This window comes from Rattus norvegicus, chromosome 1 (genome assembly GCF_036323735.1).
Source record: "Rattus norvegicus strain BN/NHsdMcwi chromosome 1, GRCr8, whole genome shotgun sequence".
In the NCBI taxonomy this organism is placed as follows: Eukaryota; Metazoa; Chordata; class Mammalia; order Rodentia; family Muridae; genus Rattus; species Rattus norvegicus.
In genome coordinates this window covers 184619391-184646640 of record NC_086019.1, presented here as the reverse complement: position 1 = coordinate 184646640, position 27250 = coordinate 184619391, and the positions used below count along the sequence as shown (strand labels likewise).

Below are 27250 nucleotides of genomic sequence, written 5' to 3'. Positions count from 1 at the left end.
CCCTGGAGACCCAGAAGATCATAGGAGGCTCCCGGGAGGGATCTATGCTGGCAATCTAAAGACAGAAATAGCCATACGGTGGCTGTTAAAGGACTGAGACCGTGGTGCGCTTTATTGTGATAGATGGTACGACTCAGCTCAGAAGAGGCTGAATCCAGATGGGACTTCAGGGAAAACTGAAGAAACGGTGCCATTACTCTCCACCTGAAGGAGCATCTTTGGCCTGACAGGATAATGAACACACTTCCTCTCTCGGTCAAGTTTACTACATGGGCCAAGAGAGTGGTAGGTATGCTGCAAATTTGTACCTCGGATTCTTGGGGTTAGAGAAGACACAAGTCAGATCCAGAGGTGAGCTTATACCCAGCGATCAAATGGCAGCTGTCTTGTAGGTTGGTTCTCTTGGGACTGTCTCCAGGATGAAAAGTTATTGATCGGTGGTGTGCAGGACACTTACTAGGGAGCTCTTTTAGAACTAATTCCTGTAGGGAAAGGAAGGAAGTGGAATTAGTCTGATGTCAGCTCCAGGCACAGGATGTTTTGAGTTGTGTTAGGAGTAAGTCTTCTAGTACTGACTAGGTATTAGGTGCTAGCTACCCCAAGAATTGGGTGTAATCTTGGGGAAAGCAGCTTATTCAGCCAAGGATGGTTTGTCAAGAAGACAGCAGAGGGCTGGGAGATGGCTCAGTCAGTAAGGTGCTTATTGTGTAAGCATGAGGTCTTGCTTAGAACCCATGTGAGCCCAGGCACAGTGCCTATGATCCCCCTGCTGGTGGAAATAGAGATAATTTAGCCTAATTGGTGAGCTGTAGGCTCAGGGAAAGACCTTGTTTTGTTAAAAGAGGTGGAAGGGGGTTGGAGAATGGCATTGACCTCTGCCTTACACACACAAGCAAGAAAACACACACAAACGCCCTTAAAAGACTTCTATCAGATCACTCGCCCTACAACCCTCACCATAGCCGGGGATCGATCAGTCCCTCTGCCCCGGGGGTGGGGAGAGGGGAGCACCTGGATTACAAAGTGTGAATTTTGCAGTTTTTTCTGTAACCTGGTCATCATAAAGTGTTTTGGGTTTTGGTTTTGAGGTTTCCTCTGTGTAGCCTTAACTGTCCTGGAACTCGCTCTGTAGACCAGGCTGGGCTTGAACTCAGAGACCCACCTGCCTCTGCCTCTTGAGTGTTGGGATCATTTAAAGGTAAGTGCCACCACCCGGCCTTTTGACAGGCTCTTAGGTAGTTCAGGCTGGTATGGAATTCATATCCTGCCTCTGTCTGCAAAGCCGGGATGACAGGTGTGGTACCATATCTGGCTAGTACATTTTCATTTCCTCAGTATCTTCAAATAAAGTTCACTACAGGAAAAAGAACCACATTGATCCAGTGATTTGAATTCCCTTCATATCACCTATTCATGGGACACACTTACCCGGATTTGATGAAACAGTCCTACTGCCGAGAAATGCAAGTCAGAGAGATGGCTCAGCAGAAATGTGCTTGCTTATGGAGCCCGAAGACCTGAGTTCAGTGCTCAGGACCAGCATGGCTGAAGGAAAGAGCCAACTCCTCTGACCGCCACACGCTGACCATGACACATGCGTACCCATGGACACATATAGATAACTGTGATAAAGCATCTTAGGAAATATAGCATTGTGGACCCAAATTTCACTGTGTAGACCAAACTAGCTTTAAATTCACAGACACACCTGCTTTTGTCTCCTGAATGCCGTAATTAAAGATGTGTACCTACGTACCAAGCCAAGAAAAACCTTTGAAAAGCACGTAGAAGGCTGGGTGTGGGGACACATGCCTGCAGTCCTTGTCTTTGGTAGGCTGAGGCAGGGGGACCATGAGTTCCGAGAGCAGCCTGGGCTGCACAGAGAGACTGTCTCAAGAAAGAAACAAAAGCTTATTTGTCCTTTTGTGGCTTAGTGCTCAATTTTGACTTGCTTCTTTTAGGGTCTGCAAGCATCTCCTGCAGGACCACAGTGGGTCCTGCAGGACCACTGGGTGGGGGCATTGCCATCTTGAGGCAAAACTGAACCTCTCATCACATCCCTCCTACGCACCTATGATCCCTCTTACGTGTTGTCAGAACCTCTCATGTGACTTACGTGTTGGGTGGCTTAGACTCTCACATCCAGCTTAGGCCCTTGTAGTGATCCATGTTTCAAGATGCAGTTGTTACAGTCACCCATGTACTGTAAGGAGCAGGACTGGGACAACCAGACGTGAGTTGAGTGTCAAACATGGCTCCCCGTCCCTGTAGCAGCGGTCTACTCCTTTTCTGGGGATTGCTGTTGCTGCTGCCTCCTGGCCCAATGGGTGTCTTACTGTGTGTTCATTTTCTTCCTCTGTTACAACATACCATTTAGAAAGAAACAGTTTGGATTATAGAGTTTTCCTGTACCAGTGACTTAAGTTTTCTTAAGGATTGGTCATCATTCCACTGGGTGGTCCAGGTTCAGAATCCTTTCTTAGCATCTATACATCAGGTTATCTTTAGCATTTGATGCTGTGGATTGAATCTTCTAGGAAAGAATTACACGGAGTTACAAGGAGCTATTAGAGAATGCTTTTGGTCCCCATATCTCTGGGGAGATAGAAAAGAAACACAACTGGGCAGAGAAGTCAGAGGTTATAGGGTAGCCACGGCAGGGCCACAGCTAGGCTTGCTGGGAGCTCTGCAATAACCCTGCACTGGTCACTAGCTGCTCTGGGGGTGTGGGGTCCTGGACAAAAGGCCCTGAAGCAGCAGCAAGAGATGGAGGAGAAGGTTATTTAGCTCTGAAAGGAAGCTGGGAAAGCACAGTGTTCTTGAATTTTGTCACACATTCCTCCCAGTCAGCATGGCCCTGGTATCCACTCTAAAGCGATTTTCCACCTGAGAAGGAAGGAGAGCTGACAAGAGCTGTGCCCACGGTTTCTAATCACTCTCCCCTGGCAGGAAGATGCAGGTAAAGTATACACTTTGTAACAAAGTAAACTCGGCACCCAATGGATTCCAGCCAGACTGGAAGAGGGAAAAGGGGTCTATCAGAAGAAATGCAGCAGGAGGGACCCTTTGCACAAAACCTGCAGGAAGGGGTCCAGTTAATGAAAATCTGTCCCGGCTTATTGTTTGGGCAGAGCTAGAGAAACAGAAGACTAAGCTGAGACATACCCAGGCTCACCCTAAAAATCTTGACACAGTGCCTGACTTCTAATAGGGGTTTGGTAGCCATTTGTTATAGGACTGGATATCCCGGGCCAAGGTGGTTAATATTTCCCCATCAGAGTGGTGATCCACTTCGTTATACTGTTTTAGCTATTAAAACTTGTTTTCATAATTTGTAGTTTCCTAAAGTTCTCTCCATCTATGTTGAAAATACAAGTTCCACGCTGGGCAGTGCTGACACATGCCTTTAATCCAGCACTTTAGAGACAGAGACAGGTGGATGGATCTCTGAGTTTGAGTTCCAGGACAGCCAATGCTACAAAAAAAAAAGTTCTGAAGAAGGAGGAGGAGGAGGAGAAGGAAGAGGAGGAAGAGGAGGAGGAGAAGGAGGAGGAAGAGGAAACAAAGGAAGAAAGAAGAAAGAAAGAAAGAAAGAAAGAAAGAAAGAAAGAAAGAAAAAAAGAAAGAAAGTAAAGTTCTATCTAGGCAGTAGTGCCTTGTCCCTTAACCCCAGCACTTGGGAGGCAGAGGCAGTAGAGGCCAGCCTGGTCTACAGAGTGAGTTCCAGGGCAGCCAGATTACACAGAGAAACCCTGTCTTGGGGGGAGTAGGGGAGAGAAAAAAAAATCAATTTCTAAGAGGGTAAAGTTCCTGTCCATCTCATCTACTCTCCTGTCCTCAGCATCCCCACAAGCCACACAGTGGCTTCCAGTGAATTTTGTAGTACTGAATTTTGTCGAGGGAATTGTGTGGGAGGAGGAATTATTTTGGAAGGAAGCAATAATATGTCTCTAATAGTGACTCATTGTTTTAAGGCCATTCTTGGCCCTTTCTCATATAAAACACACATGAATAAAGTACACTGGCAAGGCAGTTAGAGCTGTTGATGTAACAATATTTGAATACCACCATTCAGGGGATACGTGATCTTCTGTGCTCTCCCAGCAATGTTGGCGATCACATATGGAGGCCCTCTTCCTTTTATGCTCCTGCTGTGTCTCCAGTGTTTTCCCACAATGAATGAAGATCCTTGTGTGAAGCAGACACTCTGCTCATCCCTACAGAAAAACAATTTTTTCCATATAATTTTCATACTCTACATTGGAATAGTTTTCACTCGTGCCACATTTTTCACGGCCTACTGAAGCCTTGTGGCAACTACCTGACTGCCCAAAATCTGGGACGCAGCCTTGTAGCGCCCTCTGGCGGCCATTCAGAGAGATGGACGGGCCCGGGTTTCCCCGTGGCCTGCGGCCCTCATCTGGTGCCTCGAGGATTCCAAACTGTTGGAAGTTGGGACAGATTCCAACCTAGGCTTTGGGAGGATCAAGAGAGCCCTGTTCTGAGCAATGGAGAAGGACTCCTCCAAAAGCAAAAACGGTAAACAGGGGAAACAGGACAAGGGTGATGCGTTGGGTTCCAAGCCTTTCTAGATTTGCCTTTCCTTTAAAACGGGCGGTCACGCATGGGAATCTCTCATCATTGTTTGTTGGAAACACAACTTGCATGAAGTGCGATGTTCTGTTTTAGTGGACAGCTCTCTGAGTTTCCACAAATATATAACACTTTTAACCAGCACTGCAGTCAAGCAAGAGAACATGTTCACTTCCCCTAAGTGTCCTTGCAACTGCCCTGTCCGCCCCATGGACGGACAGCGGTTAAACATGGAACCATATGTAGGGTTTTTTTTTTTTAGTTATTCCTTTCACTCTGCTCTCTTTAAACGTTTAAGATTATAGTTAGTGTATTTGTGCGGGGAGAACCTGTGGGAGTCAGTTCTCTCTTCCTACCATGTGAGTCCTGGAGATTGGTCAGGTTGTCAGGCTTAGCTGCAAATACATTTACCAGGCGAGCCATCTCACCCACCCCGTTGCTGTTTTGAGAAACAAGGTCACTTCATAAGTACATTTAACTTGTACGCTTAGCTCTCCACCTGGCGTTGTCGGAGTTGTCCAACAAGGACATTGGCTTTGAGAAGAGCCTCTCGAGTCCCCACAGCTGAGCACGGGAAGCCCATCTTAGCAGTGATCCCGGAAATACCACAGCCTCCCAGAGTCAGCTGAGGCCTGGTGCCTTTCAGAGCACTGGCCCTTGCAGAAGTGTGTGCGGAACGGACTGGTGTCTTTCCTCCCAGATGCTGCGTGGCTCGACCATTGCCCATTTCTACTACCGGGCTATGACGTGTTTGAGTGACTGCAACCTACTTTATACTTCTCTCCATTCTGGGCTCCATACAACAGCCAGCATGGTGATTTTAATCAAAACCATGATGCCCAGCTTAAATTACTTCCAAGATTTCAGTAAGGTAACCCTGGATAGTAGCCCATCTGCCCGGCAGGGTGCCTTCCACCACTTGCCCAACGCTGTTTCTTGTCATCCCCACGAAGGCTGGTTTCCTCTTGCCTCAGACCCTTGATTCTCTTCACCCCTCCTCCCAGCTGGTTGGTACTTTCACTCCGATTCATATTCACTCCTTCAGGGAAAGCCAGTCCCTATCCAATGTGACTCTTAGGTCCCTGTTGTTTAACTTCAGAGCTCTCTGGCCTTTTCTTTCTACTTAGCATCCAATTTGTGTTTACATAATTGACTGACAGCTGCGTCCTCTATCAGGCTGTGAGGTCCACTGGGCAAAAAGCCCATCTAGGTCACCATAGTTAATCCAGGGCCTGAGCACATGCTTGCATCAATGAATGTTTGTCAAGGGAGTGGACGATGTAACGGATATTAAACACCCATGATGTACTAGGACTGTACAGTAGCCTTTTACCTGTCCTGTTCAGTTCCCACATACTTTTCAGCACTCATTCTCCCAGAGGGGAAACTGAAGAGCAGGATGACTGTGTAATCTGTTTAATCAAAGCCCTAAAGTCTAGTTTCCTAACTTCAAAGCACCACTGCCGTGCTGTTGCTGTCTTGATAAGTCACTGAAACAAGTTCCCTTTGTTCTTTTAGAAAAAGAATACAACCACAGGGCCAGCCTGAACAAAATGATTCACACCAAACTCACTGTGGGCAGCCTGGGACTGGGCCTGGTCATCATTCAGAACGGGCCCTACCTCCAGATTAGCCACCTCATCAATAAAGGAGCTGCAGCCAGTGATGGAATACTCCAGCCAGGTGACTGTGGTTTCCACATGCCTCCTTCCCACCTGCTGTCAGGGAGTCAGCATGAAAATATGACACCGTCCGAAATTTTCCCATAGTCCAGATGCCGCCACATATATCCTCCCATTACACACTGTCTAGTTGGTTCTTAATGGCACTCTAGGTAGGACAAGTTCTTATTGTCCTCCTTTTGTAGGCCAGTACACAGGAACTTAGTGGTGGAGTCTTCCTCACTTTTGGTAAGTGGGGTACAGGCATAGACCCAAAGTCACCTCGAAGCACTAGACTGTGCATGACTCTTCTTTCCAGGGAGGTGCTAATCATAGCTAGCCTTTTGAGAAACATGATCTCATTGCACCCTCTCAACAACCCTGGGGCACATTTTACACTGAGCCACTATGCAAATATGCAGACATGTAGGAGCTTGCCAGGGACTGAAATTTAACCCCCTCTACCCTCTGACTCCAAGCCTAAGGATCTCATCAAAATTACCTCACTTCTTAGGTGATTCTGGGATGGGGGTGGGGTTCTATCCAATGCAAGACATGTTTTGCCAGTGTTAGCCTTGAGCCCTGGTGCTCTGCCTAGAAGTCAAGGATGCACAGCCAGTGAGAAGTCATGAGAGGGAAAACTACTTCAGGCTACTTGTTCTGAAATTAGATCCAAGATCTGTCACTTTGTCACCTTGTCAAAGTCACTTAGTATTTCAAGCCTCAGGGACCTCATATCAAGATTGGGAGAACCCCATCTTTGTTGTAGGTTGTTAGCATTTGCTAAAATGTTGCGAAGAGCTTTGAAAACGAGCTGTAGAAACATGCCAATTAGCTCTCATCCTTATGGCTTCTCTGTAGCTAGTTGTCTTTTACAATTATTTTTTGCTTGTATTTGTGTGAGTGGTACAGAGAGGGCACAGACTGATGCTGGGGGTCCTCTATTGTATACATCGAGGCAGAGTCTCTCCTGTGAGCCTGGAGTCTGCAGTTGAGCTAGATTCCAGATGGGCCTCACATGCACTAAGCATGTGCATGGGTACTGGGTTCCTGAACTCTGGCCCTCATGCTTGTTCAGCCCACTGAGCACTTCCTCAGCTCTAGCTGTCTTTGAACAATGTGTGTATGGAAGACATATGGCTCTAGAGGGAGAGTCCATGACGGCACGGGATGCAGGGCAGCAGGTGACTGGAGCAGGTTGAGAGAAGACATCTGGCCACATGCAGAAAGCAGAGGACAAACTGGAGGTGGGGTGGGGCTATAAACTCTCAAAGCTCACCCCAAGTGGCATAGTTCCTCCAACAGGCTCCCAACAACCGGGAAACAGTTGTTTAAATAACTGAGCTGAGGGGGCATATTGCTTATCCAAATCAACATATAATGTTACTGACATTAAATGTGACACAGAATCTCATGACCAGGCTACCACTAGTGGGCTTTCTGAGGTCAGCAGCAATCTAGAGTTCAACTTTAAACATTATTTTCATGGTTAATTAGTGTGTATGATTCTGTACACATGAGTGCAGCAGCTGTAGAGTTCAGAGGGCATCAGATCCCTTGGAGCTGGAGTTACAGGTAGTTGTGAGCTGTCTGACATGGGTGCTGGGAACAAACTCAGGTCTTCTGGAAAAGTAGCAATTGTTCATAACCCTGAACCATCTCTTCTGCCTTAAGTTCAACTTTTAATCCACTGTGACTTACCCACAAAGCTGACCCATTTATTGTGTCTACACTTAAGGAAAGAATGGTGAATGAGTGTTATCTGTCTCAGGTGTTGTATAAAGTATTTTCATTTTCATTATTCAAAATACATTCTGCAGTATTTCTGGAATGCAGATCGTGGAGTTTGGGCACTTCAAGAAGTGAGATAATCTGTGGACTGTACAGATGGTTAGGGGCTACCTGCCCATCACCCTAGCACTTGGCAGGTGAATGCAGAAGGATCAGGAGGCATTTAAGGGCATCCTGGGCTACATGAGTCCCTGCCTGAAAAAAACTCCAAATACAAACCAAACATTATATATATAATTGTATGTGTATATATTATTTATAATGATTATGTATTTATGCATGTATGTGTATATATATGTACATATGTATGGGGGGGAGCAAACCCAAGTATAAGGATTGTGGTCAAAGGTCACATTTGAACCCAAGACCTCCTATGAACCTCATACTATGTTACCTATGGCCTAATAAGCAGAAGTGAGTTTTTTAAATTTTTAAAAAGATTTTTAATTTCAAAGGTTCTCTCCATGTAGCACGGGCTCTCCTGGAAAGCAGTGATATTTCAATGCAGATGTTTGGGGACCATCAGTTACCACTCAGTGTCTAGGTTCCAAAGTCTGCTTGTCCATTATTTTTGACAGCGACCGTGAGCTTTGCTATCTTTGACACCTGTCCCCTTTGGTGTTTTATCTTGATTTGCTAATTTGATGCTGGTTTTCTGTGGCTGTTTGATACACAAAGCTTTAAGCTCTTTCTATAGCTTTAACATATTATCACGGCTTTGATAATGGACATTAGCCATGCACTGGCTTCATTCATTCAGTTAGCCATACTCAGGCTCATGGATTCATTTATTCATGGTACATTTTCTTAATTCCTCTCCATGTGCAGGTCCTATGGTTGTTAACGTGGAGAGCCAACAAACAAACAAACAAACAAAACACAATAAAACCACGATCGTAACCACACAACATGTGTACATTCTAGTTGGAATGGAGAACAAGAAGACCCATCTCTCACTAGTGGTGTGGTTGCTGTGAAGTTAATTTAAATACAAGCGATCTAAACAGGCCTACACAATGTCATTCCTACAGTCTATTAAAGTAGAAAAAATTCAGATGAAGTTGGTGTTCATAAGTACCAAGTTGGTATCTGTGAAAGGCATTATCTGTCTCCTGACAGGGCAATCACACTCATACCCTGACACATTTGGTTTAAAGCCAGAATAGTCAGGGAATTCAGCTGTTTATTTTCTGTCCTCCTGATAAAAGTCACCCTCTTACAACATAATTAAGCAGTAGGAACACCAAGCCGTAGTTTTTAGCTATAAACACCCCTTTTAACATCAGGCACATGTGCTCACCCTAAGAGGGTGACTTTGTTACTGTAATTAACCTCAGCAGGAAGAGCAGCTGTTTCATACTGAGCAGCCGGAAGGGAGGTAGTTCTGAGAGAAACCTTGCTGAATTCTGAAGTTCTCACCACGTAGCTCAGGCTGGCCTTGAATTTTCCATCTTCCTGCCTCGGCCTTTGGAATACTGGTTTTACATGGATGCAGGACTGTGTCCAGCTGGTTTTAGTCTCATCGACTTCTCAAAACGAATCCAGGAGGATTCCTCAGACTTTTTAGAACAGTGATAACTTTTGTTTCTGGTAGGATCTGGCACTAGGAAATGTGACTCTGACAATGCTTGGCCAATCCCTCAGGATCAGTGTAATTCCTGATTAGGAATTATCATTAATTAATTAACCATTATCAGTTTTAATTAAGCATTGTCAGTGTCCTGACCCTTCTCTCCAAGCCTGGGTTTCAGTGTGTTGGAATGGAGGTCACTGGGGGCTCTTGGCTTTTACATGCACAGACGGTGCAATACAGGAATGAAGATACTACAGATACTGAGGGAACCACAGACACAGAGAAGCTGGGACTGGTGGCTGTACTCACTTTGTTGGAGGGTACTGAGGAGGAGGAACGAGTTAGCTGGTCTCAGTAGGGGTCTATGTAAATGAGCAGGGTCAGGTTGCAGTTATCCTAGAGGAGGAAGCTGCAGTTGCTAGTTTTTGCACTGGTCAATTCGTTCATCCTTGGACAAAAGGCAGGCTTTGGCATGCTTCTGAGCCTCATCTGGGGAAGGCGTTGCCACTTCCATGGGTATCGGGGGCCTTGACATGGCCTTGCCCATGCCAATAATACTCTCAAGACTTCATCTGCTCTCCACTGAGAAGTACTGTAAACTAGAAATTCCCCCGAGTGAATCTATCCTTTAAGAGCAAACCTTCTGTATTCCTTATAGGCTTTGCTATTAAAATTCATGCTCCTTATTGCAAGCAACAGGAAACTGTTGTTAAGGCACATAATTTAGGGCAATGTCTGACAGAGTTGCTAGAAAATCTGGAGAACCAGGCTTAGAAAATGGGAGAGACCAAAGGCTGCAGAGACCTGGACACTCCTGTTATCCCAATGCAGGTTTAATGCCCAGGCAGAAATGCCTGTGACTAGGCCCAGCTTACAGGTCTTCATGGTGGCTGGTGGGAGTGGGCAGTGCGGTGGTTAAGTCCACATAAGTGAATAACTAATTCTCTTAGCTTTCGTTTTGGGGACCTGGGATTCTGTTGTTGAAGTACAGATCTCCTTCCACCTGCTGGATACTCAGAAGTTCTTTGGTTGACAATGTCTCCCATGGTCCTGTTCTCAGTCTTTTGAACCAATTCTAGTGGGATACGATGAGGGGGTGGAGGCAAGAGCAGAACAAGTTCTAGGTTCCTAGGAATCCACACATATTCTGTATATACATATCATAAGCATAATTAACATAAGATAATTAATGCATCGTACAGTTATTTGCCCAATTTAATTTAGGAAAGGGCAGAAAATTTAAACAGAAGTCTTTGTACCTAATTTAGCCTATTTTCTGTGGAGGGCCTGGTAATTCCATGCAGGTAGGATGGAAAGTGACTTCTCTTCAGCCTCTAGAAGTCCAATGCGCTATCCATTGCGCCACGGAGCCACCTGAAAGTGGCTTCTCTTAACTAGTTACAGCACATATTTCTCTATGCTTAGAATCCTAAATCTAAATGGTTTGGAGTTTAGCCTCTGTTAAGCTAAGAACTTTGGAAATGTACTCAAAATACAGACGGCTGTTTAGAAACTTACTTAAGCATCTTTATCATGCTAAGAACACTCAAGCTAGAAGAGTTCACTTTGGTCACAATGAGCCAACATATGAACCCTTAAAATATTTCAGTAAAGATCCTGATCATTATAGATCTTTTCAAGTCATTATTTTATCTGTTTTCCTTTTACAGGTGATGTTCTGATTAGTGTTGGACATGCCAATGTGTTAGGATATACCCTCCGTGAATTTTTAAAGCTTTTGCAAAATATCACCATAGGAACAGTGCTACAAATCAAGGCTTATCGAGGCTTTATTGAAATACCCCAGGAATGGAAAGACGTATATGATTTAATCCCTGAGACCAAATTTCCAATCCCACAGTAAGTGAAACCTAGGCTTGTGAGGTACAAGGTTCTTATTTAATATGAGAATGATCAAATGGTAACAGCTATGGGATGAGGGTTTGGTGACACTGCCAGGGCTTAGTGGACAATATTCTTTTACAAGGGACATTCTGTAGGATGTCATATGAGGAAGTGTTATAAAGGCAACCTGGGTTAGAAAATGAATCAGCAGTCATTAATGGATACTCTGTCCCCAAATCTATCTGCACTTTGCCAATGCAGTCGGTCTAGCCCTAAAACCTAGATTAAGATGGGGCTGGGGAACTGGCTTAGTGGGCAAAGTGCTTGCTGTGGAAGCATGAGGATTTGCATTTGTATTCTGGGCACCCATGAGCTGAGTGTGGTGGAACACATCTAACTCCAGCGGCAGCAGGGCAGACAAAAGGAACCCCAGAGCTTGTTAGTCAGACAGCCAGTCTAGTCCAATTGGTGAGCTGCAGGTTCAGTGAGACCCTTTCTCAGAAAGGTAGAGCAAGGTGGAAGATATACCTGGTGTCAAGCTGACCACCACTGGGGCATGCACACACAGTGCTGAGAATCCTACTTCCTCTTCTTTCTCTTGCATTAACTTTCTAGATCATTCTGAATAACGCTTATACCTGTCTAGTTAGGAATTCTATTACTAAAGCACCATGACCAAAAGCAATCTGTAGAGGAAAGGGTTTATTTTGCTTTCATTTCCACATAGTAGTCCATTATTCAAGTGAAATCAGGGTGGAAACTGGAGAATGTGGAAGACTGCTATTTACTGCCTTTCTTATACCATCTAGAACCACCTCTCCATGGTGGCACCGCCCACATTGGGCTGGACCCGCCCATTACTACTAAGGCTATACTCCAGATATGCCTACAGACCATTGTTATGGAGATATTTTCTCAACTATTATTCCCTCTTTCCAGATATATCTAAGTTTGTGTCAAGTTGACAAAACTCAACCAGCACAATGCCTCTGCCTTCTTAGTAAACACTGATTCCTCTGTCTGTCCTCATTTGATGAAAAAGCTGTTTGAGTTCTCCATTTCTTCTGGACACACAGCCCAGGCACTATAATGCAGGCATTGTTTTTTGTTTCTTGTCAGCTAAGGCCTATTCCCAGATCATCTGCCACCTTCCTATTGAAATCCCCATGGCGATTTTATTCTGCTTGTCATATGTGTGTGTGCCAGCATGTATATCTATGTTGATAACTTTTCTATTTTGTTGGTTTCTCTGTGTAGTGCTGAGACTTGCCCTGGAGACCAGGCTGAACTCGATCTCGGAGATCTGCTGCCTCTGCCTCCTGAGTGCTGGGACTAAAGCTGTGTCCCACTACTGCCTGTGTGTTTTGCTTACCTTTAAAGTAGCATTAGACTCTTTACAACTACCCAATCCCTTTATTCCTGCCCTTGACATATCTTCCCTGTTTTCTGAGACCACTTCCTGCTGATTTTCCTTTTCCTGTTGGATTCTTCCTCTTGGTGTTATAACAAACTTGAGTTCCTCAAAGCTTAGTCTTTGGCTCTCCTTTGTTTCTTATGTTGTCTCTGTAGCTGTGGCTTCTGTTACTATCCATACACTGAGCACTTGCAAAGTATATTATCTCCATTTAGATGTATGGCAACCTCCTCGAATTTATCCTTAAAATCAAAAGCCAGTTATATTATTTTTTCCCTATTTATTTGACAAAAATACTGAGTAGCTGAAGAATTCATTTTGGCCCATGGCTTCAGAGGGTTTTGTCAATGGCCATTTGGTCCCACATGCTTTGGCAGAACATAATGGTGAGAAATGTATGGTTGAAGAAAGTCTTCATTTTACAGAGGCGGAGAGGAAAGGGTGAGGGCCAGTGTATCTCAGAGAATGTTCCCCCGGTGACTTATCTCTGCACTTAGGCTCTACTCCCTAAAGTTTCCAACTCCCCAAATACCAGCAGCAGCCGGGACCAAGTGCTCAGCTCAAGGCTCTTAAGGGTACATTTCACACCCAAACCACAAGGCTGCTAGTATCCTACTGGGATACTCTGCCTAGTAAAGAAGCCAAAGTTTTAGGCTTGATTCTTTTGTCCCCTCTGAGAGCCCCTCAGTCACTACTTGGCACCTCACCACAGTACCCACTTTCTCTCTGCTACCATCACCCCAAAGCCACCATCTGAGCACCCCATTCCTGTCAACTCCTGTTCCCTCTTTACACAGGATAACCTTTTTACAATGTAAAAATGAGCACAGGATATTCCAACTTAAGAACTTTAGGAACATATATAATTAGGAGAAACACCAAAGCCCTTAAACTGTCTTTAATGCTCTTCTGAAGCCTGGACCAGTACCACTCTCCTCTACTTGTCTGGACTTTCAGCTTTTCACACTCTCTTTGCCTACACCGTGGTTACACTGTTGTTCATTTCTACTCCAAGGTTCAGTGCAAACTTTAGAGACCTTCCTACAGGGAGTGTTAGGACAGCCAGAACCATGTGTCTGTCATGTGTGTTCATAGCACTGTCTGTCCATGATTCCAATTTTAATTAAATCATTGTGATCACTAATCTCAGGAAAACGTAAACTCCATGAAGACAAGAGTCAGTCTTGTTTTCTTTAACCTGTGTGTGATTCTTCCAGAATGAAAAAGCTGACAATCCTCTTCCCCCCAACTAACTCCCCGAGAGCTTACAGGACTACAAGGGACCCTTCTGAAAGAGGTGTGCTAGGGGTGCTAGGAACACGAGACTCTACAATGTTAAATCTAGTGCTTTGCTACAAGAATGGCCTTTAATTCCAGCAGGATTTCTTAATAGCAGGTTTCTGTAACTGCATTGCTCAGAAATATAGCTAAGGACCATGACTAGAAAACAACTTTATATACCAACCTTACTTCAGAGGCTCAAATTTGGGGGTCAAGGGTCAGATGTAGCCCATAGGTATGCCTTGCACAGATCCCACCCATAAAGAATAGTGACTTATCCGCTAGAGAGATGGCTCAGCGGTTAAGAGCACTGACTGCTCTTCCAGAGTTCCTAAGTTCAATTCCCAGCAACCACATGGTGGCTCACAACCATCTGTAATGGGATCCGATGTCCTCTTCTGGTGTGTCTGAAGACAGCTAGAGTGTGCTCATATACATAAAATAAACTTAAAAAAAGTAGTGATTTAGCAAAGAAAATGTTTGGGAGGTTTAACTAGTAGCCAAAACAATATTTCTTGACCTGAGGGGTAACCATACAGATTTCTGTGATTTTTAAAAAATTTTTTTGGTGTATGTTTTTCTGCATATTTAAAAACATTTTTAAAAAGATCTGTTTATCACTTATTTTATATATTTGAGTGCTGTTTTCATGCACACTAGAAAAGGGAATCTGATTCCATTATGGATGGTTGTAAAAGAACTGAACTCAGGACCTCTGAAAGAGCCAGTGCTCTTAACTGCTGAGCCACTTCTCTAGCCCCTCAAAAAAATTTTTTTAAAAGTATTTGAATTAGTTGCCAAATCTGTAAATATTTCATAGAAAGACTCAGTATCTTCGATTTCTCCTGAAAAATGACATGGAACTGTTTCCATGTGGTGATAGCACTGCTCGAGTGAGAAAGAAGCTGCTTCTTCAGATATAAAACAATATAGTATAACATAAATATATAAATAAATAAAAGTAGTGTCAAATAATTTAAGGCAGGATTTACATTTGTGGTTGAGGAAAAAAACCCTAAAGACACTTTAACAAACATCTTTCTGGTTCAAAGGCTACTTCTAAGAGGAAAGATGCGTTCTGGTGCTTCGGAGGCAGACAGGTAGGCAGGTAAGAGTTTTTGAAACCAGGGGTTAGGATAGGTGCTCTAAAGCACAGTGGAGAAGGCGCGCACGTGTGTGTGTGTGTGTGTGTGTGTGTGTGTGTGTGTGTGTGCGCGCGCGCGCGTGCGTGTCTGTACACTTGTAGGGAATAGGGTGGGTGGGCAGCCTCTTCAATGAGCCAGAAAGCACTAGCCTGACTTAAGTACGTGTATATTTATATGCCTGTAATTTATGAGTCAAAGAAAAGTTATAAAAAAAAGTTATAAATGTTATATTAGGGGACTTTTAAATGTTTAGGAACCAACTATAAGTCCAGTTTCAGCGGACTGGACAAACTCATTTGACATCCTTGGGCACCAGCATACCTGAGGCAAACATATACATGCAGGCAAAATGCTCATACACATGAAATAAATAATAAATCTCAAAGTATTCAAACATCAAAAATCCATTTCATTAACACTTCAATAATGCAGGAAAGTAATGAAGGTAATTTGTACTTTTGGATTTTCTCAAAAAAGGAAAACAATGATTTTAACTATGTGTGTGTAAGTTGAGAACAGTGTCCACGAAGGCCAGAGGAGGGTGTAAGGTCCTCTGGAACTAGAGTTACAGGCAGTTGTGAGTTGCCTGATATGGGCCATGTTTCAGCCCCAAATATCTTAATTTTTTTTAAATTTATGAGACAAATAGTTTATAAGATATTCTGTTGGGAACTCTAACTGTTAAGACAGTAAGAATATGTTGTATTCACTCTTAATTTCAGTACACCAAAGAAAACAGAGCAGGCCAAACAGTCTTTTGAAAGCGATGAGCATGAAGATACAGTTTTAGATCACAGACTGAAGTATTACAGGTATCCTCGGTCAGTGTGGAATCACCCTGTACGAATACCGCTGTCGATCTCCACAGAATGGCATGGGTATAAGAAGAAGGACAATACTATTAGTGTTGGCAAAGACGTTAAGAGCGACGTAGTAATTCACAAGGACGACGAGAAAGAACTGAGGGCACCTTCTCCATACTGGGCAATGGTGGAGCAAGATGAACGCATCTCCTCCTCCTCCTCCCCCGCTTCCTCCATCTCTGATGCCTTTTGGCTGGAGGATTTTGCACAGGACAAGGAGGGCAAAGGTGAACAGGTGTCAAAGTTTGGTTAGGTATTGGTTTGCAAATTTGTAGCCATAGAACTTCTTATTTTTAAACATCCAATTTTTATGTCTTACCATGGTGTTGATTTGTGTACTTCCTACACGACTTACCAGCCCTCCCTCCCATGACTACAGAAACGCCTTCTTCCTTACTTCCCTGTGGTCTAATAGGCTCCACAGACCTGCTCTCAGAGCCACCATCATTTGCTCAGCTGTTACAACGCCACTAGAGGAACCTGCCCAATCATCAGAATGGCGGACATTTGCCTTGTATGGTACAGTTTTCCTTGAGGTTTTGGACTGGTTGTTTACATTACAGCCCCGCCCACACCCTCTCAGTGATACCTTTACCTGGAAAGTCAGGACTGAAACAAGCCAGGAAGATAGGAGAAGGAGTCAGACACAAAAGAAACCAGATGAGAGGACTTTCCTTAGAAATGTACTTTTACTGTAAACGGGGCAAAATCCAGACTGTTCAATTGTTATTATCCCAAACTGAGCAAGTTTTAAAGTTGTTTTTATTTTAAAAAGCCATCAGTAATAATCTGGAATTTTTTACTTTTAAAGCTGCTTAGCCTCAATTTTAACAGATTCTGAAATTTCTTAATTGATGTAATTAGTGAACTTAATTACTCTATTACTGTTTTCTTTAAAGCATTTAATAAATACCTGTTGACTGCCTAGGAAGAGTACAAGAAAAACATTTACATACAATGTTTTATTGGCTCTATGGCAGCTAGGAGGACTATACTTTTAAGTTTTTTTCTTCATTGAGAAAAATGTTGAATTAACATTAATAATTAGGAAACCTGACTCTGATGTGTTTGCTGGTCTGGGCTGAGACTTGGATACATGCATCTGTTATAACTCGTCAAGAAAAGGCGTATGTCCCAAGTTTCCACTTGCTGTCATTGACTTCTTGCCAGAAACAAACTTTTTCGCAGCCTTAAATAAAACACAGAGAGTTAAATGTCATCACCAAGTAGATAAACCATGTACCTTGAGTTTGTGGACCAGACATTCTAGGGCAGCAACTCTGTAACACAGCCTCCTAAGACGATTAACCGTGAGACAGTGTTTTATTCTGAAGGTGTACAGCATCACATGTGCAGCTAAGCAAACAGAAGGTCTCTAGATGAGTACAGTCTTGAAGAAAAACCCCACCGACACTCAAAACCACGAAGAATGGCTACTGGTAGGCTGCACGTTGGTATTGTAATGGTAAAAAGGCATGAATTAATCAAGATACTGTCGTTATTCACATTAAAGCAGACTTATGTAATCGAAGTAGCTTTATGCCTGGTGTTCCTTTTATGGTGGTCCTGAGACTATGCAGTCCAAGCTGCTTGCAGCTCACACTCTTCTTGCTTTAGCCTCCAGGACACGGGGCAACTCCAGGCATCTGTTAGCATGCCTGGCTGTTCTGGTATTCTCCATGTCATTATTTCAATCAAAGGCTTATTAAGTGTGCAGGACTAGGTAGAGCAAGAGCTCCTACATTATCCCAAGCTAGCTTTTCTGATGCAGGAGAGAAGGCAGCAGGACGGGGCGAGTGAGTATTTACACAGCCCTCTACAAAGTATACTTTTTGGATGATATCAGAATAAATTCTGGGGCCAACTGAAATGCAGGCAGGGGGAGTAGCTAAAGCCAGACTCTTCTACACAATGATGAGATGGTTAGACACCTACAGTAAAAGGGGGTGGTCTTTGCTGTAGAAGCACCACTGATGTAGATTTACAGCACAGTTCACCTTATGAGTACTCAAACAACTCTTTGTGTGTGTGTGTGTGTGTGTGTGTGTGTGTGTGTGTGTGTGTGTGTGTGTGTGTGTGTTTTGAGACAGGGTTTCTCTGTATAGCCCCTGCTGTTCTAGAACTGACTCTGTGTACCAAGCTGGCCTCCAACTCAGAAATGCACCTGCCTCTATGTCCACTACCTGGCTGTAACAAAGCACTCAAATCTTGTAGGAAACACTACTTTTTAAGACAGGTGAGGAAACTAGAAGAGAAGGCCTTAGATTGGAAGAATGTGGAGACTGTAAGTGTGTGCATGGTGAAGGACTGGCATGGGGTTCCTTGCATTGAGAAGAAGCAAGTGGCCATGAAACCTGAGAAGTTACTCATCTGACTCTGCCTGACCTCTTAGAGTTTAATTAAAATGGTTCAAAATGGGTATCTGCTTGAATGGGGAAGACACTTACACCCAAGTTGTAAGGGGAGCTATTTGTAGACATGGTGGTGAAGAGCTCGCCTGCTCTCTGCACCAGCACGGCCCTAGGAAGCCTGTGCAGTCACTCTGAAAGCAGAGCACCAGGTTGAAGGTCTAAGGTGAGATGATCTCGTCTGCTTACCTTTACAACATCGGCATCAGCCACAGCGTCAATTTGCTGAAGGACAGTAGGCGGTGGCATGTAAGAGCCTGTAGCTAGAGCCTGTGACCCGATCTCACTCAGGAAGCCCTCTGAAGTCTCCACAGACATTAGATATCCAGCTTTCAGCTTGTTCCTGTCCAGTAAGAGGCGGAAGTCGGTTTTATTTCTCCCTCCTCCCTTCCCCTCAACAGCAAGACAGTAAATGTATTTCAAACAGGCTAAGAAGTCTGTGGTAGTCCTCACTGAAGCAATGCCTTTATGCATCTCTGTTTGGAAGGTGTCAATACAAAACAGCTCTCAAAAATCAACAGGCCGTCCTTGGACTTTGGAGTAGAGCTTAAGCAAAACTTTTAAGGTGAGTTAATCATGAAGCAACTTTTATGAAAACAAATATATTTGTTGTTGCTATTTTGTGTGTGTGTGTGTGTGTGTGTGTGTGTGTGTGTTTGAGATAGGGTCTCTCTACATAGCCCTCGCTATCTGGGACTCACTATGATTGGCTATGAACTATGTAGTCCAAGCCACCTGCCTCTTCTTCCTAAGGCTAGGATTAAAGGTGTGTGCTATCATGCTCAGCTAGGATTATATTTATATTTTTTATTTTGAACTTACCGTTTCCAGGCATTTCTTCTTCCTTTGTTTTTTAAGTTATTTACTTTTTATTATGTACATTTCAGTTTTGCCTCCATGTGTGAGGGAGTCAGATTCCCTGGAACAGGAGTTATAGACAGCTGAGCCGGCATGTGGGGGCTAGGAATTGAACTCTGGTCCTCTGGAAGAGCAGCCAGAGTTTTTGAGGTCTGAACCATCTCTCCAGCCCCCTTTCTAGGCATTTCTCTCTTTGTGTTTGCTTTGTTTTTTTGACACAGGGTTTCTCTGTGCAGCTTTGGCTGTCCTGGAACTCACTTTGTAGACCAGGCTGGCCTCAACCTTAGAGATCCCTCTGCCTCCATGTTTTGAGTGCTAAGATTAAAGGTGTGTACCACCACCGGGGCAGGGGACAGGCACTTCTTCTTTTAAAACTAGTTTTTTTTAAAATTTATTTTTACTTGGATTTTATGTACATTGGTGTTTTGCCTGCATGTATGTCTGTATGAGGGTGTTGGATCTCTGAACTGGAATTACAGGTAGCTGTGAGTTGCCATATAGGTGCTGGGAATTGAACCTAGGTTCTCTGCAAAGACAATCAGTGCTCTTAACCACTGAGCCATTTTTCCACCCTCCAGGGCAGGCATTTCTAGTAAGAGAATATGCTTACTTATGTGACTCTTAATGTACCATCCACTTGGCTGATAATTATACACATACGCGCGCACACACACACACACACACGCACACACACACTCACACTAATACTCAATTGGGATTTATCTCAGTGAGGGAGGGGCATGATGAACAAGTCAGGTGGGAAAGTATGGCACATTACAATGTCTTCTACGCCCTATAGCTTAAACATGAACGAAAAGGCTTCATTTTGAAATGAACGGACAGACTTAATTCACAATTATGTCACACAAAGAAATTGTTACTCTTTACAAACACATCTTCAAAAGGCATCTGAGTTATCTATACTAGAAGTGATCAGTGAGGGTAAAGGTTCTTGCTACCAAACAAATGACCCAAATTAAGTCCCTGGAATCCACATGGTGGAAAGAGGAACAGCTACTTCAAGTTGTCCTGACTTCCATGTGCCATGGCATGGGTGAGCCCACACATACAAAAAAAGAAAAGATGGGTCTGGAGAGATGGCTCAGTGGTTAAGAATACTTATTGCTCTTGGAAAAGGCCTGGTTTGGTTCCCAGTACTTACATAGAGGTTCACAATCATTGGATTCTGGGGATCCAACACCTTTTGACTTCTGAGGGCACAAGGCATACATGCTGTACACTTGCATACATGTCAAACAGGCAACAATACTCATATACATAAAGTAAATATATAAATTACTTATTTTTATTTTATGCACATTGATTGGTATTTTGCCTGCATGTACGTCTGTGTGAGGGTGATGGATCCCTGGATCTGCAGTCATAGATGGTTTAATCTGCAATGCAACTGCTAATGGGGACTGAATCTGGGTCCTCTAGAAGAGCAGCCAATGTTTTTTTTTTTTTTTTCCTTTTTTCTTTTTTTCGGAGCTGGGGACCGAAATCAGGGCCTTGCGCTTGCTAGGCAAGCGCTCTACCACTGAGCTAAATCCCCAACCGCAGCCAATGTTTTTAACTGCTGAGCCATCTTTCTAGCCTCTAATGTCTTAAAATATTATATATATATATATATATATATATATATATATATATAATACCAAAAACCATAAATAGAAAAACAAAGGTCATTTCTATAGTGCTGAGATTAGAACCCATGTCCTGTACATGCAAGGCAGTCTCTACCACTGAACTACAGCCTTTCCTTTCTTTGCTAATACTGTTCTTTACTTTTCAATTCTTAGGAGCATATAATAATACATATTTTTTAATTCTTAAAATTTTATTTATTTTGGATTTTGGTGCTCCACCTCCATATATGCCTGTGGGAGGCTGTCAGATCTCCCAGAAGTGGCAATTATAGACAGTTGTAAACTGCCATGTGTATGCTAGGATTTGAACCTGGGTTCTTTGGGAGAGTAACCAGTGCTCTTAAGCACTGAGCAATTAGCAACCAGCCATTTCTCCAGCCTGAGCATATAGTATTTTTTAAAATCAGCTTTTAAATAAGGGAACTATGAAATACATAATACAGAAACATAGAAACTTACTTGGCAGCCTGGACATCTGCACTGGAAAGGTTTCCTTGAGCAACTGCTTTTACTTGGTTGTAGGCAGCATTGATAACCTAGGGCACAGAAATAAAAAGCCATCAGTGGCCAGAGCCTGGGTCTCCTGAGTGATCAATGTTCCTGTACCGAGGCAAAAACATAACAGGAAGCTCTAGTGTTCATGGGGAATTCTGTGGTCACCATGTTCACCATGCAGCTGGTGCTGCTACTTTGAGAGGTTACAGAACATTTAGGACATAATCTAGTCACAGTCATTGGGGCTGGGCCTGGAGGAATACAGCTGGTTCTGATCCCAGTCCTGTTTTCTGCATCTCAATCCAGTCTCTGTGCCTTCCGACGTCATACCTTCCTAACCATGATAAAGTGAAACTGTGAGCCAAAATAGAGCCTTTTCCTTTAAATGCTGACCTGTCACAGTACTGAGAAATGAAACTTCACTTCTATACACAAATGCAATATACAAAGAAAAAGCCAACAGTATCCACCAAGCTGCTTATAAATCTTAAGAAGCACAGGGCAGAAACTGGTGGAAACTGGTACCTCTTCCTTGAGGAAGACAGAATAGACTCCATGTTACTACTGTTTATTAGGGACACACAAACACAGCTAACCTGGAAGGCTTGCACACATCTGGAACATCAGAGTTCAGTAATCAAAAGAGGAGAAATTGAAAGAATCCAAAGTTCCCTGATGTGGGTACTTAGTACATAATTGTAGAACAAACAAATTAGGATTTTCTCCACCTCAGTCCTGGCATCATTCTGGACTTGTGGCTTTATTGTTCTGTATAAAGACCTAAATTCTTCATTTCATGTATGTGAGTACACGGTCACTGTCTTCAGACACACCAGAAGAGGGCATCGGATCCCATTACAGATGGTTGTGAGCCACCATGTGGTTGCTGGGATTTGAACTCAGGACCTCTGGAAGAGCAGTGAGTGCTCTTAACCGCTGAGCCATCTCTCCAGGCCCAACCTAAATTCTAAGACTTTGATTTCCTTTCCATATTTGTTACCCACTTCCATGGCCACAACCCCAGACTTGAACATAACGTGGAACTGCCTAAGGTTATACAATCTCCTCAAATCTCTAATCCCAAAGCCTGGCCTCACTTAGTCACTATCCCTATTCCCTCACTTTAGTAAGATCTCAACTGTTCACTTCCTCCCAACCTGTCGCCCCTACCCCCGCGCCTTCTAAAACTGCCCACACTCCTAAGTCATCCTTCAGTCATTCCTGCCAATCTTTTCAACTATTTCCTCTATCTTCTTCCTCGTTCTAACTTGCCCACTTTCAGGAATCCGACCTGGCATGAATCCTATTACCCACTTCCTTCATTTCCTGTTAGGGGAGTGAATGCCAATGAAGAAAACGTATAAACCAAACCTGGATGATTATACTATGCAGAATCCATGATCACTATTAAAGGAGACCCTGACACTGCTGCAGGGCCAGTCTCTGCTTTTAGCCACTCATTTCCCCAAGTCTCTTACTTTCAAGTTTCTCTTTCCCTTCACATGTGACCCGACATTGGCTCAGCAGTTGCTTTTGCTGCTGAACTAAAATCTGTGTTTAGATTACACTTGCTGCTCCCTTTTCAAATTTGAACCATTTACCATTCTAAATTCTGTATCTACTGAATCTGTCTTCAGCTTCCCTCTTCACAGACTAAGCTCCTCTCTTTCCACTAACCTTTCATTCCTTTGCACTCAATACTGTTTTCTCTCCTCTTGCCATTCTGTTCTCTCCACACCTACAAACTGTGTTGCTGCCTTAGAACCTCAGCGGATTTCTGTTTTGTTTTTATTTTATTTTAAAATTTTATTTTTTTGAGATGAAGATTCATGCATCCCAGAACTCATTGTGTAGGTTTTGATCTTCTTGCCTCCTATCTGTTCCTGGGACTAGTAACACTAGATAGATGAAGCCATATGACACTACCCCCAGTTTATATGACTATGCTGACTACACCCAGGGCCCCATACACGACAAGGCTGAGTCACACCCCAAGCCTTCTTACTAACACCATCTATACAATGAAGAGCTACTAATATACATCCTGGACTTGACCTATCTGGGGTTCTGAAATACAGATGTCAGAATCACATGTTTAAGAAGAACCAAAGTAGGCATTTCCCCTTCCTGTAGATATTAATATACATTTTTTAAAGTTTTCCGGGTAATATAATTCAATGATATCAGACCATAAAGATCTATGACGAAGCATGGCACTCAGACATTTCACATCTAACTAAAAACACAGCAATGGGAGAAATGCTTTAGGAGTTAATGAGTTTGTAACTTACATCTCCAGCCGCAGCAGCCTGGGAGACAGTGTAAATTCCAAAGAGCCCAGAATCTGAGTAACTGGCATTAAATGCAGAAACCTGAAATATAATAGAACTTTACTGTATAGTATTTTCCCAGATAGAAGAGATCACAATTTACCAAGATTACTTGGATAAAAATTATAATATAAACCAAACATAGTGATTTACTTAATTCTGGCAAGGGCTGATATGTTCTGCAGATTATCCCTTTCAGAACCACATTTAACCCTTCCTTTTTACTGGGCTTTTCAAAGCTTCTCATAATGACGAAGGGCAGCACAAACATCGTCGCAGCGCACAGTGATACCGAGGTGAGCTGCAGCAGGACAGACTGCAGCAGGACAGGCTGATTTCTTTATTTTGCTGTTGGCACTCTCTGGCTCACCGATTTGCTTGTCCTTCACTCCAGACCTATGTTTTAGATGATTCCTACTCACAGTGAAGTTTAAGAATCATTGGTTTAGCTGGGTGGTGGTAGTACACGCCTTTAATCCCAAGTGTATTTCTGTTTGTCTGACTTTTTCTTACCAAGACAGGATGTTATAGTCTGGGCTCGCCTCAAACGTGTTACCTAGATAGGGATGCTGAACTTCTAATACTACTATTTTGACCTTCCTTCTATGTTCTAGGATTACAGCTGTGCACCATCATTCTCAGCTCACCTATTGTCTTTTAAAGGCAGACCAAAGGGTAAGTAATTATAAATACTTGGTTGACATTTCACATTTTTTTTTTTCTTTCTCACTTGAGGCAGGTTCTTGTTAGATAGTATAGGCTAGCCTTGAACTCCTGATCTTCCTGCTTCACTTTCCAAGGGCTGAGATTACAACAGTATGCCACTATGACTGGTTGACATTTCACACATTCCTGATGCAAATATCACATTTTGAAAGCATATTCCTGTCATAGAAGCATCAAAAGTTAACATAGGCATGTGGCAAACACTTGTAATCCTAGCGTTTGGGAGGTAGAAGCAAGAATATTAGGTGGTCAAAGTCATCTTCTGCCATAGCAAGTTTTGAGACCAATCTGGAACATATGAGACTTTGTCTCAAACAACAACAACAACAATAGCAGCAGCAGCAGCCACCACTCACCCGTGTGTGTGTGTGTGTGTGTGTGTGTGTGTGTGTGTGTGTGTGTGTGCTTGAGCACTATTTGCATGTATGCTTGCATAACAGAAGAGGGCATCAGAATCTATTCTAGATGGTTGTGATCCACCATGTGGTTGCTGGAAACTGAACTCAGACCTCTGGAAGAGCAGTCAGTGCTTTTAATCACCAAGCTATCTCTCCAGTCCCTTCCTGTTCTTCTTTTTTTTTTTTTAAAGATATATTTATTTATTATATATAAGTACACTGTAGCTGTCTTCAGACACACCAGAAGAGAGCATCAGATCCCATTACAGATGGTTGTGAGCCACCATGTGGTTGCTGGGAATTGAACTCAGGACCTCTGGAAGAGCAGTCGGGTGCTCTTAACCACTGAGCCATCTCTCCAGCCCCCCCCCCCCCTTTTTTTTTTCTGGAGCTGAGGACTGAACTCAGGACCTTGTGCTTATTAGGCAAGCACTCTACCACTGAGCTAAATCCCCAACCCCCCCTCCTGTTCTTAATGTCATCATTTTTGTATTAATTTAAGCTCAAGATGGAGGTATGTATCTGTAATCAATTCATTGTTTTTTCTGGCCACTTGCTTGTAAAACAAAGAACATCAAACTCAGGAAACAGCCACAGGAACAGAAGCAGAGAGGAAGATACCAGGTATATCTAGGGAAATAAGGACAATGAAGCATTTCCTTTATTAACCTTTTCTTCCTTTATATATTTCATGTATTTGTATATAACTGCATATGTGCTCTTGCGTACATGTGTAGAGGCTATGGTATTGTTTGTCACGCAATGACTTCCTTGGCTTTTGAGACTAGATCTCTTTGGTCTGGAACTCATAGTAGGAAAGCACACTGGTCAGGGAGCCCCAGAGACCAACCTATCTCCCTCCCCATCACTGGATTACAATCATGTGCTATGCACATAGCCTTCTTACGTGCTTTCTGGGGACTGGACTTAGGTCCTCATGCTTGCAAGGTAAGCGGTTACCCTTCTCTCTGATACCACCCAATTAAGCTTATAACTGTTCATCTTAAAATTTAAAATCGACTATCATTAGTAGATAATCAAGACTGTATCACAAGTAACATGTCTCTGGAAATTAAAACAGGAGATATTGACTGCTCCGACTCACATCAAAAGGCTGTTGACTTCCTTTGGCAACACTCTGGCTCAGGAGGCTGGTGGTGTTGTTGCCCCTTTTGATATGTGGTCCAGCACCAAGAAGATGCTGAAGTACACTAAATGCATTTGCTTCTGCATTTCCAATGGCAGCACTTTCTGCTACAATAGCAGCATGGACCAGATTGTCTCCATTCTGCTCTCTAATTTCACCTAGGTCATGTGAGGGAAGAGTAAGGAGTAAAAAAAAAAAAAAAAGAATCTTTGTTATCAGTGGTTTTACCCATCAGTATTCTCTATGACAATACTAATTAACCAAGGTTAGGGTCTGTGGTTTACCAGGCTTCCCCACTCAAAGCATGTTTCCCATTACACCTGAGCCATCTACCTACTTTTTTTCTTCTGTACTGACATGGTTTGGTAGTAACAATCAAGCTAATGCTGCTCCAACATGCTATCTCTGCAGAGAAATGCCACTGGCATGTGCTATTAAACCTAGGAGAAAGAACACTTACCTCCGCGGTATTTGGCTTTTGCACCAGCTAAACCAAGGCCACCCCTAATGTTGAGAAATTGTTCAGCAACTTCCTTTAGGATAGAATGACTCACACCTGTTCAATGGAAGCAAAGAGTCAATATTTCTATAATATAATTGTAAAGTTTCTGTGTTTTCCTTGTTTTAAAATATGTACTTATTAAACACAAACCAGGCTTCAAGACAGACCAGCAGGCAAGAGCACCACACCAATCTGGAGACCAGAGCTGGATCCCTGGAACCCAACTGAGGGTGGAAGGATGTCTTCTGACCTCCACACATGGGTACTGGTGGCATGTGCTCAGCTGCCAATCATGTACACAGACATACTAATAAATTATTTAAATCCAAAAGTACCCAAACATTACAGAAACAAACAGCAAAGAAAACATAAATCTTCTTGCCCAATTAGCACTCTTCTTATCAATTCACTATTTAGTATTAACTATTACAGTCATCTAGATGTTTTCCTGTAAAGTTACTATATATATATATATATATATATATATATATATATACAGTTTCCTGTATACTTTCCCTGTATATATTAATTTTCTTTCATCTTTTTATTTTCTTTGAGACAGGGTTTCTCT

General features: G+C 43.1%; 2 protein-coding genes across 11 annotated transcripts in view; one reads left to right on the top strand and one right to left on the bottom strand.

Moving 5' to 3' along the window:
- Positions 1–87: 87 nt before the first annotated feature.
- Positions 88–27010, top strand: Pdzd9 (PDZ domain containing 9). Of its 10 annotated transcripts, NM_001024777.3 has the most exons (6): positions 4460–4539; positions 6112–6276; positions 7359–7438; positions 9797–9938; positions 11289–11478; positions 16026–17697. In NM_001024777.3, the coding sequence occupies exons 1-6, from the start codon at positions 4509–4511 to the stop codon at positions 16417–16419; spliced, it is 1002 nt and encodes a 333-aa protein (NP_001019948.3). In that variant the 5' UTR covers positions 4460–4508; the 3' UTR covers positions 16420–17697. The 10 variants fall into 10 exon arrangements, with proteins under 10 accessions (XP_038934147.1, XP_038934141.1, XP_038934143.1 ...); XM_039078219.2 differs by lacking the exons at positions 4460–4539; positions 7359–7438; positions 9797–9938; positions 16026–17697 and adding exons at positions 88–289; positions 24521–24581; positions 26833–27010; XM_039078213.2 differs by lacking the exons at positions 4460–4539; positions 7359–7438; positions 9797–9938 and adding exons at positions 159–289; positions 15211–15258.
- Positions 16837–27250, bottom strand: part of Uqcrc2 (ubiquinol cytochrome c reductase core protein 2) — a 30565-nt gene continuing 20151 nt past the window's right edge. Inside the window, exons 9-14 of the mRNA NM_001006970.1 lie at positions 26638–26733; positions 26136–26335; positions 23868–23948; positions 21541–21617; positions 18764–18917; positions 16837–17355 (exon numbers count right to left, since the gene is read on the bottom strand). Coding sequence (NP_001006971.1) covers positions 17272–17355; positions 18764–18917; positions 21541–21617; positions 23868–23948; positions 26136–26335; positions 26638–26733 — 692 coding nt within the window. The 3' untranslated portion in view covers positions 16837–17271. The remainder of the gene's footprint in view (positions 17356–18763; positions 18918–21540; positions 21618–23867; positions 23949–26135; positions 26336–26637; positions 26734–27250) is intronic.

Coding starts and splice junctions, on each gene's coding strand:
- Pdzd9 (NM_001024777.3), top strand. CDS start 4,509: ATGGAGAAGGACTCCTCCAAAAGCAAAAACG. Junction 4,540..6,111: donor CTCCTCCAAAAGCAAAAACG/GTAAACAGGGGA, acceptor TTGTTCTTTTAG/AAAAAGAATACAACCACAGG. Junction 9,939..11,288: donor TGTACTCACTTTGTTGGAGG/GTACTGAGGAGG, acceptor TTCCTTTTACAG/GTGATGTTCTGATTAGTGTT.